Here is a 20,445-nt window from a genome sequence, read left to right as displayed (position 1 = left end):
GTGTGTCCACATCACACAAGAGTAGGATAGAAAAAGGAAGTTTTATTAAGGGCAGCCATATACCCAGCCGAAATGTGGGGTTCTGTTAGTAAGGAAGAAGGAGAGAGAATGATGCAGGCATTTAGCGCTCCCAACCATGGCCTATCAGTCCCCATCCTCCCCACTTACTTGTGCTCGATCCCCCAGCTTAGCTGTGTTTGATAGCCTTAACGTTTTCCTCAGTCGAGGAGTTGGGAGCCTAATGGTTTCTTTCAAAGATTTTCAACCGTACCTTCTCTTTCCAGACTCATACTGGATTCCTTTTTTGAGTGGTGCCTCCTGTTTCTCAATTTAGATCCTTTCTGGCTTCTCCGGCATGATTTGGCTTCTATTTTGTTAGCTCCCTCTCCTCTAGGCAATTAGAGTTTCAGCTTTCTCTCTCTGCTTCATTCCTTCACTTCTCATATTTTAGAAAATTTCCTGAAACCTCTTGTATGCTATTGGGCCATTTCCCGTTGTCTTTGTCCTTGTGCATTGACATCTTAAAGATTTTTTATTCCTTTTTTTTTAGTGGAATTTTGGGAGGGAACAGAGAAGGGTGTTGATTCAGATCTCCGGTCAACTGGGAGAGGGTTGTTTATATTTTCATCTCTCGACAGTGGTTTTATTAATTTACATTCCCAGGGCGCCTGGGTGCCTCAGTTGGTTAAATGTCTGACTTCAGCTCAGATCATGATGTCACAGTTCGTGGGTTCAAGCCCCGCATCAGGCTCTGTGCTGACAGCTTGGAGCCTGGAGCCTGTTTCAGATTCTGTTTCCCTCTCTCTCTGCCCCTGCCCCACTCATGCGCGCGCTCGCTCGCGCGCGCTCTCTCTCTCTCTCTCTCTCTGTCAAAAATAAATAAACATTTAAAAAAAAAACTTGACTGTTATTAATTTACATTCCCATCAACACCTATGTGTGAGTTTTTTATTCCTCTGCATTCTTGCTGATACTTGCAGGTTAATTATTTTTATTTTTTTATTTTTTAGGGAGAGAGAGACAGAGAGAGCACGAGTGGGGGAGAGGGGCAGAGAGAGAGAGAGAGAGAGAGAGAGAGGGAAAATATCTTAAGCAGGTTCCATGCTCAGCGCAGAGCCTGATGTAGGGCTTAATCCCACAACCTTAGAATCATGACCTGAGCCAAAATCAAGAGTCACATGCTCAACTGACTGAACCACTGGGCGCCCTGTTAGTAACTTAAATTATTGCTTTTTGCTAAACAATGGGTGAGAGATAGTACCTTGTTTTCCACTGCATTGCCCTGATTTCTCTGAGGTAGAGCATCTTACATTTACTGGTGTCACTTAATTTCTTTTTCTGTGAATGGCCTGTTCTTTTTCTTTGCCCATTTTCTGGGTTGCTTGTTTTTTTCCTTACTGATTTTTAGGAGTTTTTTTTTACATTTTCTGGTTGTTTATCCTTTTTCCATTATGTGTCTGTGTCTTATTTCTTAATTGTGTTTATGATACCTTTTGTCGTACGGAAGTTCTTGCAAAATATTTTTTCATAATTGATAGTTGCAATTTTTTCTTACTCTTTTTTTATTTTTTTAAAAAATTTTTTTTTTACATTTTTATTTATTTTTGAGAAACAGAGTGAGACAAAGCGTGAGCGGGGGAGGGGCAGAGAGCGGACACACAGAATCTGAAGCAGGATCCAGGCTCTGAGCAAGCGGTCAGCACAGAGCCTGATGGAGGGCTCGAACCCACAGACTGTGAGATCATGACCTGAGCCGAAGTCGGACGCGCAACCGACTGAGCCACCCAGGCGCCCCATACTCTTGATGTGCATATATTATGTGTGATTCCCCCCTTGATCAGATTTGCTAAGGGTTTGAAGCTACCATTTTCTTTTTTTAAAACCAAGTCTGTTTTCTTAATTTCTTTTTTGTTTTTTGGTTTCTTCACTGCCTTTGTCATTCGCTTTTGTTTTCTCTTTCTTTTTGTGTTGAATGATTAGTTTCTCATCATTTTTGTTTTTCTCATACATATATTTTAGGAGTGTATACTTTTTCTCAGTCTACTTTGGCTGCATCAGTTGGTTTCGATATTAATATTTTCATTGGCATTTATTTTTAAATAGTTTGTAATATTAGTTTTGTTTCTAACTTGAGTCATTTATGTACATTTCTGTAAAAATTCTAACTTTGTTATTCTCTTGTGGGTTAGTGTTTAGTTTGTTGCGTTATGGTAGTGTTTTCATTTGTAGTAAATAAAGTTGATGGAACTAGTCTCATACTTTCTGAATTTTTTTCAAGCACTAATGTTTTTTATAGATCAGGAAAAGAAGATGTTGCTGTTCCACTTTACTTCACAACTGTTGCTAACATTCTGATTGTTGGTTTGGGAGTGAGGATATTAAGATAATTTTAGCACTAATGACACTCCTACAGATTTGTTATTCAAATAGTGTGGAGGAAGTAAAGATATGTAATAGTTGGCCCTTGGTCTCAAGGAATATCTGTACTTGGCAGACCTTGATTTGGCTCAGTAATTTTATTCTGCATAGATGAATAAACATAATTTAAAGGAAGATTTAAAATCCGATTTGTTTTTCTGTATTCTGACTTCTAATGTTTACTAAATAAGAGAGCTTGTCAGGACAGTCTTCATTCTGTGTAACCTTAAGGAGAATCTTTTGCACACAGGAGGTTTAAGCCCAAACAGTTGACTCTGTGGCAGAATTAAGCTAAGATCCAGACCTCTTGACTCCCTGACTAGTTTTTACTATACTCTGCTGCACAATGCTTCATTAATGAGTCTTCATGTGATAAATTGGGTGAAGAAAGAAGTGTGAAATAAGGTTCTGGAAGGATCTATGAACTCTGACCAATATGCGGTCCAACTCTTTGCATTCTCTTGTTTTTCTTTCTGATTGGCAGTTGGGGGTTGCACAGCCCTAAGTACTGACCGGAGCTGTATAGGTCATGAGAATTTGCACTGCACTGTCACTTTGGCTAGTGTGGACTGGTTCTCAATCTCCATGTGTTCCCCCTAAACTTTTTTCTTTTAATTATTTTTTAGTGTTTACTTTTTGAGAGAGAGACACACAGACAGAGGTGAGTGGAGGAGGGACTGAGAGAGAGGGCGACACAGTCTGAAGCAGGCTTTAGGGTCTGAGCTGTCAGCACAGGGCCTGACGTGGGGCTTGAACTCACCAAGCGTGAGATCATGCCCTGAGCAGAAGTCGGACGCTTAACTGACTGAGCCACCCAGGTGCCCTGTCCCACCCCTGAACTTTAAAACTACAGTTTCCAATCGAGTCTGTCTTTGGTATGTTCAAAGAAATGAATTCATTTCCTAGGTTTTTTTTTTCCCCCATGAGATTTGAGAAATTGAGCTATTGGTTATTTGCTGTAGGTGACTGGGTTTTATAAAATACTGAAGAACGTATAAAGGCAGTTCTGAATAGTTGCAAAATAATGATCTGCAGCTACCGTTTGTATCACATGTACTATGTATCAACACTGTTCTAAGAATCTAGTATGGTATCTTTTTCCTCATGATTAAATGAGATATTACCTGACATCAGGAAGGGTTTGGAGAGGTTATTCATAACGTGCACACAGTCACACAGGTGTGAGTTGGTGGACTTGAGTTTCAAACTCAGGATTGTCAGACTTGCAAGTTTGAGGTATGCCCACTGTGACATTATATCTCTTAAATATGTTTGAAATTTTATAGTTGATTAAAACTTTCTTTCTTTCTTTCTTTTCTTTCTTTCTTTCTTTCTTTCTTTCTTTCTTTCTTTCTTTCTTTTTCTTTCTTTCTTTTAAATGTTTATTTATTTTTGAGAGAGAGAGAGACAGAAAGTGAGTAGGGGAGGGGCAGAGAGCGAGGGAGACACAGAATCTGAAGCAGGCTCCAGGCTCTGAGCTGTCAGCCCAGAACCTGTCCCAGGGCTCGAACTCACAAACCGTGAGATCGTGACCTGAGCCGAAGTCAGACGCGTACCCGACTGAGCCACCCAGGCGCCCCAAAACATTACTTATTTCTAAAATATTAAAAGTACATACGGATTCTTTGCAGCATTATTTCCCATAATGCTCTTTCTTTCTGTCTGTCTGTCTGTCTGTCTTTCACCAACTTTGTAGCATACTGGCTTTCCTTCTTCCTACTTGTGGAAAACTCGCAGCAGAGGTCTACTTGTTAGAGGTATATCCTAAGCTAGAATCTGCTGATACAGTAAAGCATATTTAAGTGATAGAGAGGTGGGTAGATTTTCTTGTTTCTGCCCTTGTTCCCTCTGTAGAGAATTTTGAGACCTAAGATTTAGGCTGAATTACAAGGGATAGTGTGATGGAATTATGTAGAAGGAGTAGTTCGTTGTATTTCGTATTGTAGGAATAAGTAGCATTTTGCCTGTGGTAACTACAGTTAGCGATGGCTGCTTTCTTTGAAAAGCATTAGTTGAGCAGCGCCTGGGTGGCTCAGTCGGTTAAGCGTTCGACTTTGTCTCAGGTCATGCATGGTCTCATGGTTCATGGGCTCAAGCCCCACATTGGGCCGTGTGCTGACAGCTCAGAGCCTGCTTTGGATTCTGCGTCTCCCCTTCTCTCTCTCTCTCTCTGACCCTCTCCTGCTTGCACTCTCTCTGTCTCTCAAAAATAAATAAATGTTGAAAACAAGAAAAAAAAGCATTAGTTGGTTTCTGTTGGGGTTGAGTCCAGAGGAGTCACATATTATTTCCAATGACTGTCCTCCCATAGTTCTTACTTTAAATTAATCACCTGTCCTGAGACAGCTATCTTACTTTGAGGATTCCATCGCATAGCTTCTGGTCTTTCAATATATGATATGAATGTACTTTTTCCCCTACACGGCTTAAGTTTTGAGAGTCGAGCCCAAAAGCTTTGAATGGAGATAGCTATAAACAATTCAGGACATTCTGTTTAGCCCCCTCCCCCCCCCCCCCCCCTGCCCCGCCCCGCCGATCCATTTGCAGGGGAAGGAAGTAGCTTTATCTCCTACTACTTCCTTTCGTGCTTACTGCAGAGGAGTCAGCAAACCAAGGCCTGGTCGGCTGCCTATTTTTGTATCGTTCATAGCCACCACTCTGAGTGGGTCGGGGCTGTGCGCCTTGGAGACCTAGCCGGCGTGCTCCCCGCTATCCCATCTTCCCTTTAACTCTCAGCACTGGAGTGCTCCCCTCTCTTCCATCGTCCCCTTTCTTCCCAGTGCCCGCCTCCCTGGCCATTCACTGGCTGCACCTCACTGCCGCCCAGGGTTAGCTCTGGGGCCACCTACACTTGGCAGGGAATGTACAGTCTCAGGCTGGGAGTTGGTGACTCAGCACATTGCTTGTCTCCAGCAGCTGAGCCAGCTGCCCAAGTTGAGGTGGCTGGGCTTTCTGGGAGAAGAGGAGGGCGTGCTGGAACTTGGGTGTCACTGAGGCAGAGAGTGAAGGTGACTGTGTTGTGACTGCCCACCCCCTCCCCTGGGGCCCTCTCAACCAGACCGGATACTCTTCCTTGGAGAATGAATCTAGCTACTGACAGTTGGGCGGCTGTGTACCTCGAGTGCCCTCCATCTGAGATGGCCCAGGTCAGGGAAGAAGCTTACAGGGCTGGCAGGAGTTTTCCTTCTTGTTGTGTCAAGACCTGCGTATTATCTTGACTTTGCCTTTTGCTTGGCCAAGCCGACAATAGCCCTTCTCAGAAACAGTTGCTGTGTCAGCCTTGTTGCTGGGCCTTGCGTGCTGTTGCCTTCTTTTGTCTCCAGCCCTTGGGACCTGGCTGGTGTCTCCTTGTGGGCTGCACTTTGGTAGTTCCTGTTGGTTCACAAAACAGAGAATCTTGGGTTTTACTTTCCAGAGATAAAAAAGGTTACTTTTAAAAAATTTGCAGCTTAGTGACGTATTTGGGGCTAGCAATTAAATAGCAAACAGACGCATTCTCTGCCCTCATGGAGCTTAGAATCCTTTGAGGAAAAAGATACCATACATAATTCCGTAAGTGGGTATATTACAAACTGGCAAGTTCTATGGAGGACGAATTCAGAGGCTCAAGAGATTATAAAGGGAGAGTTTAAACTCCTGGTTTAAAACAGGAGTGAGGTTGACCGTCCTTCTCAGTTCTGCCACCACTGTGGAACAGCCGAGTTACGCTCCCCCATCTCCTGCCTGGATTACGGTAAGAGCTTCCTGACCGACCTCTCTCCTTTGCTCTTGCACAACTGCAAGTCCGTCTTCCCCATGGCGGCGTGGACGGTGACTGTGAAAACAGATGAGCTCGTGTTACTCTTCTGTCCGGACTCTGATGGTTTCCCCTCTTCCTCCGAACAGTAGAAACCGAAAGTCTCACGGTTCTGCGCCGAACATCGTTACTTCTTTGATTTCATCTTCTCCTGTGCTGGCCCTGTGACCATACTGGCCTCCTTGCCGTGGCTGGGTGTCTTCGGGCATGCTCTCGTCCCAGTTTTTGGCACTTGATTGTCCCACGACTGCTGATCTTTTATCTCACTTACCTGCTGGCCTCATCACGTCACCTCCTTCGTACCTTCTCTATTATCTGTGGTTTTCAAAATTGTTTTATTTCTTCTGTGTAGTCAAGTTATCACATGTTCTGATTGAAGACCACAGTCTTCTCACCCTGTACAACACCTTATCCTTTTTACTTTTTTCTCCATAGCACTTACTACGGTCCCCTGTACTCTATTTTTACTTATCTATTTTGTCTCCCCCTCTACAAGTAAAGCTCTACAAGAGCTCAAAATTTTAAATGTTTGTTTACCGCAGAATTTCTATGTCCTAGAACTGTGTTTGGTACATAGTAAATTCTTAGTGTATATTTTTTGAATGAATGGATGAACGAATGGATGAGGGAAGGCTTTTTTGATGGTATATCAGTCTAGATAAGAAAAGCGGGAAATCATGATAGGAAAAGTGTCCAGAGGGGGATAAAAAAACTGGTGGAGGCCCTGAGCCAGGAGAGAGCATAGACTAATGAATAGGACGTGTAGTGAATATTCTCAGATGAGGCTGGAGAGGTTGAATGATGGCTGGATAATGCCAGGCCTTGTCAAAAATTTTGGATGAAATTTTAAGTATGATAGGAATGAGGTAAAGCGTTTCAACATTTAATAATTCAGAGTTCTTTTTCTTTTTCAGACTACGAGAATGTTTTAGGTACAAGAATATTCTTCTACATGATCACGGTACAGCTTTCAAAATTGGGAAGTTAGCATTGATTGAATATTACCGTGTAACCCATAAAATGCACTCAAATTTTGCTAAGTGTCCCAGTGATATTTTTACAGGCTCAGGATCTCATCCAGGATCCTTTGGCATTTAATTGGCTCTTTAGTCTGCTTACGTCTGGAACAGTTCCTCAGTTTCTCCTTGTTTTTCACAACCTTGACATCTTTAAAGAGTATAAGCTGCTTACTTTGTAGAATGTCCCTCGGTAAGGGTTCGTCTTATTTTTTCTTAGGATTTATGCATTTTTGGGCAGCAGTACCACCAAAGTGCAGCTGGGTTTTGTTTTTGGTTTTGTGCATGTCAGGAAGAACTTGATGTTGTTTGGTGCCCTGTGTTTAACTTTCATGATTTGATCAAGATGATGTCTGCCGGGTTTCTTGACCTTACAGTTGATGAGTATGTTGAACAAATTAGTAAGTACTTTGTGGGGAGAATCTTTGTAATACCCTGTTTCCATCAGACTTTCTTGTGTTAGCATCCATTGATATATCTTAACTGAAACAGATACTCTGAAAGGTGCCGTGGTGATTTTTCCAACTCTATTATAGCTTCTAGTGTTACGAGCTGCCGTTGTGCAGTAGGGTAGTGCTTTCCCTGTTCATCTATTTATTTTATTTGCTTCAAATTGGTGTTCTTATTTTTCTCAATGGGTTACGATTTGTTTATTTCGTTTAATTTTTTCTGGACTTGGCTAGCAGGAGTCCCTTAAAGCTAGTTCTTACGTCTTTTTGACACGGCCTCATTTTTTGAGTACTTCCTTGACTATCTGACATAGCAAGATGTTTTAGGTTTGATTCTTGAATTTTCTCCATCTCCGCCGTGGAATCTGTCACTTCTTGAAGGAGTGTTGGCTCCTAAAGCAGAGAATTATTCATCTGGGCTCTAGATGTGCTGATGCCACCAAGGTGTTATTGCTTCTAGGCCCTCAGAGCATATATGTTTAGGAAATACACTCACACACACATTTATACCTGTTTTTGTATTTCTCCACTGTATATACATGTGTGTGTACGTGTGTGTATTTTTGTTGTTGTTTAGTTTATTTTTGAGAAAGAGAGAGACAGAGACGGAAAGTGTGTGGGAGCCAGCAGGGTAGGGGTAGAGAGGCAGAGACAGAGGGATACACAGGACCCGAAGCAGGCTCTGCACTGACAGTGGGTCTCGAACCCATGAACCGTGAGATCATGACCTGAGCCGAAGTCAGACGTCCAGCCAACTGAGCCACTCAGGCACCCCTGGATTTCTCCACCATATTAGAAAATCACACTGATACCTCCAATTCCAAGCAAAACCTACAGAATTTATTCTAGCCATTTCTCTTTCTGTAACTCTTTTCTCTGACAGTTAGAAATTAGTGTCCATTATCTTCATTGTGTTTACTTAATTGCTCAGATCTTGTTGTTTGTAACCAAACCTGTGGCCATGTCAGCCAAAAACTTGGTCTCACACATGTTGCCCCTCCCCCTGGAAGATTGGCCTCAGAAACAGTCATTGGAATGATAGCCCTGAAGAAGGTGGGGAAGGGAGGGGAGGTAATAAGAGAAGGAGGAAGGGTTAGAGAGGCCAGTTAGAAGGCTTTGCCTTGGATATCCCCAATCTCTCATGTTAGCTCAAAGGTCAGCCTGATGAGGGAGAAGATTGCTTCTTGTTTGATGATTGTTCTGGCTGCTGGGTGGAGAGTAGACTGAGAAGAATGACAAATGACTCAAGGAGACTTTGTGATTAGTCTACTTTAAAGGGAGGGTAGAAGTTTTTTGTTTTTGTTTTTTTAATCTAATTCCAGTTTAGTTAACATTCAGTGTTATATTAGTTTCAAGTGTACAATATAGTGATTCAGCATTTTTGTACATTACTCAGTGCTTATCAAGATAAATGTTCTCTCAGTGGGGAAAAACTGAGAACTTTCCCCCTAAGGTCAGGAACACAGCAAGGATGGCAACTCTCACCACTTTTATTCAACATAGTACTGGAAGTCCTAGCCACAGCAGTCAGACAACAAAAAGATACAGAAGGCATCCAAATTGGTAAGGAAGAAGTAAAACTTTTAACTCTTTGCGGGTGACATGATACCATGTATAGAAAGCCTGAAGGACTCCATCAAACAACTGCTAGAACGGATCAACGAGTCCAATAAAGTTGCAGAATACAAAATCAGCATACAGAAATCTGTTGCGTTCCTATACACCAGTAATGAAGCAGCAGAAAGAGAAATTAAGAAAGCAGTCCCATTTACAATTGCACCAAAAATAGTAAGATACCTAGGAATAAACCTAACCAAAGAGGTGAAAGACCTGTACTCTGAAAAGTGTAAAACACTGATGAAAGAAATTAAAGATGACACAAATGGAGACATTCCATGTTCATGGATTAGAAGAGTAAATATTGTTAAAGTATCTATACTACCCAAAGCAATCTACACATTTAATGCAGTTCTTATCAAAATACCAGCAGCATTTTTTATAGAACTGGAACAAATAATCCTAAAATTTGTATGGAACCAGAAAAGACCCTAAAAAGCCAAAGCAATCTTGAAAAAGAAAAGCAAAGCTAGAAGTATTACAATTCAAGTTATATTACAAAACCGTAGTGATCAAAACAGTATGGTACTGGCATAAAAATAGACACATAGATGAATAGAACAGAATCGAAAACCCAGAAATGAACATGCAGTTACATATGACCAATTAATCTTTGGCAAAACAGAAAAGAATAACGGGAAAAAGTCTCTTCAACAAATGGTGTTAGGAAAACTGGACCACTTTCTTATACACAAAAATAAACTCAAAATGGATTAAGGACCTAAATGTGGACCTGAAATTATAAAAATCCTAGGAGAGAACACAAGCTGTAACTTCTCTGACATTGGCCATGGCAGCTTTTGTCTAGATAGGTCTCCTGAACCAAGGGAAACAAAAGCAAGGATAAACTATTGGGACTACCTTAAATAAAAAGGTTCCACACAGTGAAGGAGACAACAAAACTAAAAGGCGACTTATGGAATGGGAGAAGATACTTGGAAATGACCTATCTGATAAAGGGTTAGTATCCAAATGTATAAAGAACTTCTGAATCTCAACACCCCAAAACAAATAACCCAATTAAAAGATGGGCAGAAGAGGGGCGCCTGGGTGGCGCAGTCGGTTAAGCGTCCGACTTCAGTCAGGTCACGATCTCGCGGTCCGTGAGTTCGAGCCCCGCATCAGGCTCTGGGCTGATGGCTCAGAGCCTGGAGCCTGTTTCCGATTCTGTGTCTCCCTCTCTCTCTGCCCCTCCCCCGTTCATGCTCTGTCTCTCTCTGTCCCAAATAAATAAATAAACGAAAAAAAAATTAAAAAAAAAAAAAAAAGATGGGCAGAAGACACGAACATTCTTCCAAACAAGACATGATGATCAACAGATACATGAAAGATGGTCAACATCACTCATCATCAAGGAAATGCAAATCAAAACCACAATGGGATATCACCTCACACCTGCCAGAATGGCTAAAATAAAAAACAAGAAATGGCAGGTATTGGCAAGGGTGTGGAGAAAAAGGAAACCTTTGTGCACTGTTGGTGGGAATGCAAACTGGTGCAGCCACTGTGGAAGACAATATGGAGGTTCCTCAAAAAATTAAAGGTAGACCTACCATATGATTCTGTAATTCCACTACTGGGTATTTACCCAAGTAAAACACTAATTTGAAAAGGTCTATGCATTTTCTGTTTGTTTAAACATAATTGACAATGGCCAAACTACAGAAGCAGTCCAAGTGTCCATCAATAGGTGAGTGGATAAAGACGTGGTGTGTGTGTGTGTATATTGCCCAGCCATACAGAAGAATGAAATCTTGCCATTTACAATGACATGGATGGAGCTAGAGAGTACAATGGTAAACGAAAGAAGTCCAAGAAAGACAGATACCATGTAATTTCACTCGTGTGGAATTTAAGAAAACAAATGAGCAAAGGAAAAAAAAGAAACCAAGAAACAGACTTTTTTTTTTTAATTTTTTTTTTCAACGTTTATTTTTGGGACAGAGAGAGACAGAGCATGAATGGGGGAGGGGCAGAGAGAGAGGGAGACACAGAATCAGAAACAGGCTCCAGGCTCCGAGCCATCAGCCCAGAGCCTGACGCGGGGCTCGAACTCCCGGACCGCAAGATCGTGACCTGGCTGAAGTCGGACGCTTAACCGACTGCGCCACCCAGGCGCCCCAAGAAACAGACTTTTAATTGTAGAGAGTAAACTGATGGTTACGGGGCGGGGGTGAGGGGGGATGTGGGGGTGGGTGAAACAGGTGATGGGGATCAAGGAGTGCACTTGTGATGAGCACTGGCTGATGTATAGAATTAGTGAATCACTATATTGTACGCCTCAAACTAATACAACACTGTATGTTAACTGGAATTAAAATAAGAATAAAAAAAATTAAATGTACTCTTTTTTAATCCCCTTCACCTACTTCACCCATTTTCTCACCCACTTCGCCTCTGGTAACCATCAGTTTGTTCTCTATAGTTAAGAGTGTGCCTTTTGATTTGTCTCTTTTTTTCTTTTTCATTTATTATTATTATTATTTCATGTTTATTTTTGACAGAGTGAGCAGGGGAGGAGCAGAGATAGAGGGGGACAGGGGATCTGGGGCAGGCTCTGCACTGACAGCAGAGAGCCCGTTGTGGGGCTCAAACTCACAAACTGTGAGATCATGACCTGAGCCAAAGTCGGACACTTACCTGAGCCACCCAGGCGTCCCTCGTTTATTTTGTTTTTTAAATTCTGTTATTCTGTTTTGTAAATTTCTTAAATTACTGCCCGTGCTCTCTTCTAGGATTTTTATGGTTTCAGGTCTCACATTTATTTAGGTCCTTAATCCATTTTGAGTTTATTTTTGTGTGTGGTATAAGAAAGTGGTCCAGTTTCATTCTTTTGCATGTTGCTGTCCAGTTTTCCCAACACCATTTGTTGAAGAGATTGCGTTTTTCCCATTGCATATTCTTGCCTCCCTTGTTGAAATTGACCATATAATCGTGAGTGTATTTCTGGGCAGGGTGGAAGCTTTGATGAAGGGTGTGACAGTGGAGATGGGCAGAAGTGGAGATGTCCAAGGATATGTGAAAGTTAGTAAACCTGTTTTTAAATAGCAGTTTATCAGAGATGTTAGTTTGCTCAATGGATATAAACAGTTGCCTTAATAAGTAGTATTTTAAGAAATACTTTGGTTCTGGGCAGATGTTAGTTTCCTTTTAGCCAATACACTTGGTACGTATTTTTCTTTAGTGGTGAGTATGAGTTTTTTGTTCACAAATTTTTTTATTGCATGCATTTCACATTCTCATTTACACATTAAAAGATTGTGTTTATTAACTTTAAAATGGCTGATTGAATTTGATTTGTGGGCTGCTCAAAGTAAGCGTGAATAATTTTTGTGTACTCATAAACTAGTTGTGTATACGTAAATGTATATAATATTTAGCTTTGGTAATTATAAATTTTCCTTTTTTTCTTCTTTTTTTAGATATTATGATCAAATTTGTTCCATTGAACCCAAATTCCCATTCTCTGAAAATCAGGTAAGTTATTAATTTTAATTTGTTTTAAAGTTATAATAATAGCAAACACCCATTTCTTCCGACACATGGTATCATTTAAAAAAAAATTTTTTTTTAACATTTGTTAATTTTTGAAAGACAGAGACAGAGCGCAAATGGGGGAGGGCTAGAGAGAGAGGGAGACACAGAATCTGAAGCAGTCTCCGGGCTCCGAGCGGTCAGCACAGAGCCTGACGCGGGGCTCGAACTCACAGACCACGAGATCATGACCTGAGCCGAAGCCGGCTGCTTAACTGACTAAGCCACCCAGGCGCCCCATGGTATCACTTTTTAAAATAAATGGTGCTTCTTCCCTATTTTATCTTTCTGTAAGACCTTTTGATACAAATTAGAAGCTTGTAAGCCCATCTGATGAGAATCTATATCTTTGGAAGAGTCTCTTGGAATTCTGTTCCTGTTCATGTCATTCCTTAGTAACTTTTGGGTTTATGTGGAGCATTGGACTGCATTTTTTCCCCCTGTATTTTATATCAATATGATCTGTTGACTGATTAACATAGTCTGTGATGTCCTTCCCTTTGTGTTACACAGAATAAAAAAGGAAACTGAAGTATTAGTCTCAGTGTCTGTGTTTTAAAAATTGTCACAAATTATATTTGCATATAAAGTTGCAAGTGCTGTTCTGATTAGATGTTATACTACAAGAATATTTGCTTTCTTTTAAAGGCTAGATACTAAAAATGCTGATGATTTCTCACAGTTTTGTTTGAGAGACTTGTTAAACGTTTTCAATTTGTGTGACATTTTAAGTTTCAAAATACGTAGTTTATGGAAAATGCTTTAAACATTCTTGTAGTAAAGTTTTTACAGGTGATGTAATATGTTGAAATTTGCTTTAAGATACTCAAGGAGGAAAAAGTATGTGTGTAGGGTTGGGAGGGGACATGGAAAGTGGGAGTAGGTGAATCCAGACATTCAAAAGGCTAAAACTGTGATGGCTGTATGGCGTTCATTCTGTTACTCTCTCTAGTTTTGTGTATATTGAAAATTTCTCTAATCCAGAGTTAAAATTTTTGCATGGGATTGCAATACATAATTTAAAAGAGGTAAGTTGTTTTTAACCTTTATATGTGGAATATATTAGAATCAGAGTGAAATAGTTTTTTTTTATTAAGTAAACTTTTAATTTATGTATAGCATACGTACAAAAGTTAATATCATGTGTATAGCTTGAATCTTTATAAAGCGAATACACATGTGTAAGTACAACCCAAATCAAGAAATAACATATTATCTCATTCCCCCAAAGGTAACCCTTCTCCTTTTGTCATCAGGGAGTAATTTTTAATTTTATATTCAAGGAAACCTTTGCTTCTCTTGGCTTATTTGACAATCATTTATTAAGTGCCTGTTCTGTTCACGCCATTGTGTGTTGTAAAGATGAGTAAGATAGTGTTTTCTGGAGAGGACAATATGTGCACAATTACTGAGGCAGAATGACCATTGGAAATATCATAGTGCTAGTATTTTACTTTTAAAAAAGAAAACTCTGTGGTCCAGGAAAAGGGAAAGGAGTTAGTTGCCTACAGAAGATAATGTTTTGACAAGCTTTAGTCCTTTTCCTCACTGTGGATTTTTCTTCAAAATAGACCTAATATTTAATGAGAAGCAAGAAGGTAAGATAATTTTCTCTTTGCTCTTTTTCTATCAAGATCTGCTTGACATTTACCTGGAAGGATGCTTTTGATAAAGGTTCACTTTTTGGAGGATCTGTGAAATTGGGTATGTAATGACTTTTTAAAAAATGGTAAGACACTTGGGCTAAACACGTATTATTTTAGGCTTTAAAAATTGCTCTCCTGACAGCTTTTTGTAAATAATAAAAATGTTTACATTTTTTTTTTAAATTTCAACTTTTAATGTAATTTCCAAATACTTGTAGAGAGCCTATGCCTTGCCAGACACTGTCCTAGTTATAACAACAAATGAGACAGTTGTATTCAGTCTGTTTAGGAGAACAACTCATCATTCCAAAATATAACGGATAGTCTATGAGGATATGAACAAAGTAGTGAGCCCGTAAATGAGGAAGACATGAATTCTGCTTGTTGAAAGCAAGCTGTGTTCAGGTTAAGCTCTGAAGGATGAATTTGGTTTTCCCAGCTAAAAAATAATGTTACAGGTAGACCATTATAACCAAAGGTCGGGAGAATGAAGGCGGGTTGGCAGGTTAACCACTGTGTGCATTAATTTTCTTGTTTTTGAAATGGGAATAAACAGTACTGTGAAATACTGTTTATCTCATTTGGGCTCTTGTGTGGATTAAATGGGTGGATACATGCAGAGTCCTTAGGAGAGTGTGCAGTAAATATTAGCTGCAGTAAGTAATAGGAATGTATTTTATTGTAAATAAGTACACATAACACATTATTTGTGGTACGTGTGCATTATAGAGAATACATAATATAACACATAGTATATGGTACAAATTATGTATGATGCATATTAATAAAATTATTGTAAGGTTTGAAACCATAGGTTGAATTGAGGATTATGGAGGGTGAAGACATTGGAAAGCAGATTGTGAAGAGGTGCAAATATACTATGCATGTGTACTCTTCTCTCTTATGTGTTAATAGCTAGAATTTATTGAGTACTCCACCTAGGCACTGTGGAAAGGGCTTCACATATATTATCCTCCTGAATTCCCCAAAAGCCCAATGAAGAAAGGCACTGTTATTACCAGTTGAACACACTTGTTTAGAAAGATGAAGCGACTTTCTAAGTCATAAGGGAAGGATTTGGTGAAGTGGGATGTGATGCCAGAAAGCCTGACTCCAGGTACTAGAGACAAACAGACCAGTGAGGAGACTGGTGACAGATGAGATGAGAGAGGGTGGTATGTGTGGGTCAGAGGAGAAGGAGGGGATTTGAGCGACGTTTCGGAGTTGAAACTGACTGGATCTGCCGAATGTCTCTCAGAAGGAAGAGGAGTAGTTGAGGGTTGACTCTAAGATTTATAACTCAGTTTGACTTGTTGGGTATTCCTTCCAAAAGGCAAGTTGAGTTTGACTTTTGTATGCTGTGTCTGGGTAGAATTTTTTTTTTTTTTTTTTTTTTTTGCATTTGGAAACAGATTTAAAAGTCAAGAGTGGTAGAGATGTAGATTTGGGAACAGTTATCATTAAATGATAATAATAAATCTATCTCCTCTGGTAGTCCGTAGATTGGGAAAAGTGTGAAGGCCAGAGCTAGGTGATAATAACGTTCAAAGGAAACAGGAACAGGTTCCTGGGAATGAGGGTGAGAAAAAGCTTTCAGATCTCAGAGGAACCAGAGAAGAATAGAGGCATGGCATTGAGTGCCAGAAGGGTTTCCGAGGTCACATAGTCCAGTGGTTCCTGAACCTGGCCGCATGTTAGAATTACCTGAGGAAAATGTGAAAGGTACACCTGTAAAGATACAGAATGCCAGATGTGATAGGAAGAATTTCCGGGGTGGACCACTGGAATTAGTATCCTTGAAAATTCCTCCAGGTGATTTTAGTATCTATCCAGGTTGGAACATCACTGACAGAATCGTTGTGGCAGAGGTAAGTCACGTAAAGTCGGAGAAGTCCGTGGATTTGGTAATGAAAGAAGTTTCACTAGGGGCATGCCCCTGCATCAGGTTGAGGGGTGGACCAGAGGTGAGGAGATGGGAACCACAAATGCGGATTGCTCATCTTAAAAGATTTTCAGTAAGGGTTTAAGGACAAGGCATTATGCTGAGAGGGAGACCAGGTCAAGAAAAGGATTTTTCTTTTTCTTTGGCATTTGCAGTGCCACGTTGGTAGGCTGAGAACAAGGAGCAGGTGCCAGAACTAGAAGGTACCTAAGGGAGATAGGTTCTTCCTGAAAGGCGTGGGAAGCAAAGGACTTAACAGAAATAGAGCAGGACATAGTTCATCAAGGCACTCTGGTAGCAGATATTGGGAATTAAATGTCCTTCAGTTGGGAATGCAAGCTGGTGCAGCCCCTCTGGAAAACAGTATGGAGGTTCGCCAAACAGCTAAAAATAGAACTACCCTACGACCCAGCAGTTGCACTACTGGGCATTTATCCAAGGGATCCAGGTGTGCTGTTTCGAAGGGGCACGTGCACCCCCATGTTTATGGCAGCACTATCCACAACAGCCAAAGTATGGAAAGAGCCCAGATGTCCATCGATGGATGAATGGACAAAGAAGATGTGGTCTATATACAGTGGATTATTACTCGGCGATCAAAAAGAATGAAATCTTGTCATTTGCAGCTACGTGGATGGAACTGGAGGGTATTATGCTCAGTGAAATTAGAGAAAGACAAAAATCGCATGACTTCACTCATATGAGGACTTTAAGAGGCAAAACAGATGAACATAAGGGAGGGGAAACAAAAATAATATAAAAACAAGGAGGGGGACAAAACAGAAGAGACTCAAATATGGAGAACAAACAGGGTTACTGGAGGGGTGCTGGGAGGGGGGATGGGCTAAATGGGTAAGGGGCAGTAAGGAATCTACTCCTGAAATCATTGTTGCACTGTATGCTAACTAATTTGGATGTAAATTTAAAAAAATAAAAAATAAAATAAAAAAAAATGTCCTTCAGTAATGTCTTGGCTAAATAAAGCATGGGCTACCCACTCATTAGAATATTGTGTAATTTTAGGATACTAAGAACGAGAGTGCAAGTATATTTTTGTTCAAGTGTAAAGCTTTGTCCTGTTTCTCAGTGCATATGAAAGTTATGTTTATAGTATACTGTAGTCTGTTCAAAGTGTGCAATAGCATTTTGTGTGAGAAACAATGTATATAACCTAATTTAAAATTTTGTTGCTAAAAAATGCTGTCATCTGAGCTTTCAGGGACTTGTGATCAGTGGTCACAGATCACCATAACATATATAATAATGATGATGAAAAAGGTTTAAATCCTGTGAGCATTACCAAAATGTCACACAGAGATGCAAAGTGAGCAAATGCTGTTGGACAAAGTGGTGCTGATCGATTTGCTGATTGATGCAATTGCCACTACCTCTCATTTTGTAAAAGAATGCAATTATCTGCGAAGTGCAATAGAGTGAAGCACAGTAAAATGAGGCATGCCTCAATTTGCCTTTTGAGATCTGCGTATTTATTTCACTTAGCACAATGCCTTCCGGGTTCGTCCGTGGTGTAGCATGTGACAGGAAGTCCGTCCTTTTTGAGGCCAAATGATATTCCATTACGTGTTTACCCATCAGTGGACACTTGGGTTTCTCCCGCCTTTTGGCTACGAACGTGGGTGTGTAAATGTCTTTTTGTGACTGCTCTCAGTTCTCTTTGGAATATACCCAGAAGTGGAATTGTTGGATCCAATGGGAGTTTTATTTCTGAGTGTTTGAGGAACTGCCATACTGTTTTCCACAGGACTGCAGTGTTTCACCTTCCCACCAACAGCTCACAGTGGTTCCGGTTTCTCCACATGCTTGCCAACAGTTGTTATTTTTTGTTGTTTCTGTTCCTGATAGTAGCTGTCCCAGTGGATGTGAGGTGTGTGGTTTCTTGATCAGAGCTGTATTTTAACTGCTTGCACAATCTGGCCTTCTGATGGATGTATCGGGATAAGGGTGTGAGACTTGGAGGTGCCTGCCGTGGGTTAGGTTTGTCATTGGGAAGAACTGGCTTGAGTGCGGTGAGAAGATATATGTGTGTATACACACACACACACACACACACACACACACACACCAATCTTCTGTAAAATTTTGAGAGGTGATGGGAAAACAATTTATTTGACTTTAAGTGAGAATTGACATGAGAATGACTTTTCATTTGGAACCTAGTAGCATTGTGGACGTAAAGGAAAGGAAAGAATAACTCCTTGATCTTTTGAATTTTAGATGATGGGATTATCGTTGTGGAAATAAATAAATTGCTGCCTGGCTGGGCAGCATTGGAAATATGGGTACTATTATGGGTGAGAAAACAGGTCTGGAAACTTGTTTTTGTGAGAGCCGGTGGGAGAGATTTCATAGTATTTATCTTTGAAACATTTATTTCCTTTAGAGAAAATAATCTGATAAATTTTTCCTTCTTGATTTTTTACAGCTCTTGCAAGCTTAGGATATGAAAAGAGCTGTGTGTTATTCAATTGTGCAGCGTTAGCTAGCCAGATTGCAGCAGAACAGAACCTGGATAATGATGAAGGATTGAAAGTCGCTGCTAAGCATTACCAGGTATGCAGAACAGTAACCACATAATCAACACTAACTTGGATTAAATTGCAAATAACTTGTACTTAGGCTTATAGATGTCTCTTTTTACACAGATACGTTCTTGAAAAGTAATGTACTTTTTAATGAATTGATTCACACTTTTGAAATCCTTAAACTGTTTACCTATAGACCAGCTCTGTTTTTCCTCACTGTTGTATACCTAGCACCTAGGACCGTGCCTGGCACATAATAAAGGCTCAATAAATGTTGGGAGAACAAATGATTGAATGTTTGAGATGAAGTTCTTGGTTAAATCCCTTTTAAATAATTGATCTCATTAAAAAATTTTGTACAGTTGACCCTTGAACAGCGTGGGGGTTAGGGGTGGTGACCCCTTGCATAGTCAAAAATACACTGTAACATTTGACTCCCCTGGAACGTAACCAGTAATAGCCCACTGTTGACTGGATGCCTTACTGATAACATAAACAGTTGAATAACATGTATTGTCTGTGGGCGCCTGGGTGGCTCAGTCAGTTAAGCATCTAACTCATGATTTTGGCTCAGGTCATGATCTCAAGGTTCGTGAGATCAGGCCCCGTGTTGGGCTCTGCGCTGACAGCATGGAGCCTGCTTGGGATTCTCTCTCTCTCTCTCTCTCTCTCTCTCTCTCTCTCTCTCTGCCCCTCCCCTGCTCACACTTTCTCTCTCTCTCTCTCAAAATAAATACACTTAAAAAATTAAAAAAAACCTGTATTGTGTACATTTTATGTATTATATATTGTATTCTTACAGTAAATATGTAAGCACAGTACTGTGCTGTATTTATTGAAAAAAAAATCCATGTATAAGTGGATCTGCGCAGTTCAAACCTCTTGTTCAAGGGTCAGATGTACGTTATTTAAATATATTTTTTCTTAAGAGACACAGCTAACATTTTACCATTGTCACAGAAGTTAAGACCTCTTAGTAAGGAAATTTTAACTCTGGCTTGTGGCGAGGTCATATTTAAATGTGGTCAGATATGTCATGTTCTCAAGTTAGCTAAATTTAGATTTTGGGTACTATCACTAATATGGCATGTTATTTGGTGGCAGTGTATTTTTTACTCAGCTTTTCTTTTTTTTTTTTTTAATTTTTTTTTTTAACGTTTATTTATTTTTGAGACAGAGAGAGACAGAGCATGAACGGGGGAGGGTCAGAGAGAGGGAGACACAGAATCCGAAACAGGCTCCAGGCTCTGAGTGGGTCAGCACAGAGCCCAACGCGGGGCTCGAACTCACGGACCGCGAGATCATGACCTGAGCCGAAGTCGGCCACTTAACAGACTGAGCCACCCAGGCGCCCCTATTTTTCTTTTAACGTAAAGAATAAATGATTGCTGTTGAATGATCTAGTTCATGCTTTAGATTGTGTTATAATTTACAGATGTGCTCACATACAGTATTTGACTCTCAGATGAACCTCGTGATGCATG

The 20,445-nt window shown here is 40.3% G+C and overlaps 1 protein-coding gene across 2 annotated transcripts in view; it reads left to right on the top strand.

The window, feature by feature from the left end:
• Nucleotides 1-20,445, top strand: part of PDCD6IP (programmed cell death 6 interacting protein) — a 75,235-nt gene that overhangs the window by 3,826 nt on the left and 50,964 nt on the right. For both annotated transcript variants that reach the window (XM_027040578.2, XM_027040577.2), the window contains exons 2-4: nucleotides 12,719-12,773; nucleotides 14,465-14,534; nucleotides 18,862-18,989. In XM_027040578.2, coding sequence (XP_026896379.1) covers nucleotides 12,719-12,773; nucleotides 14,465-14,534; nucleotides 18,862-18,989 — 253 coding nt within the window. The remainder of the gene's footprint in view (nucleotides 1-12,718; nucleotides 12,774-14,464; nucleotides 14,535-18,861; nucleotides 18,990-20,445) is intronic.

The sequence above is a fragment of the Acinonyx jubatus genome, chromosome C2, assembly GCF_027475565.1.
Source record: "Acinonyx jubatus isolate Ajub_Pintada_27869175 chromosome C2, VMU_Ajub_asm_v1.0, whole genome shotgun sequence".
Lineage (NCBI taxonomy): Eukaryota > Metazoa > Chordata > Mammalia > Carnivora > Felidae > Acinonyx > Acinonyx jubatus.
This window is presented reverse-complemented; position numbering and strand designations above follow the sequence as displayed.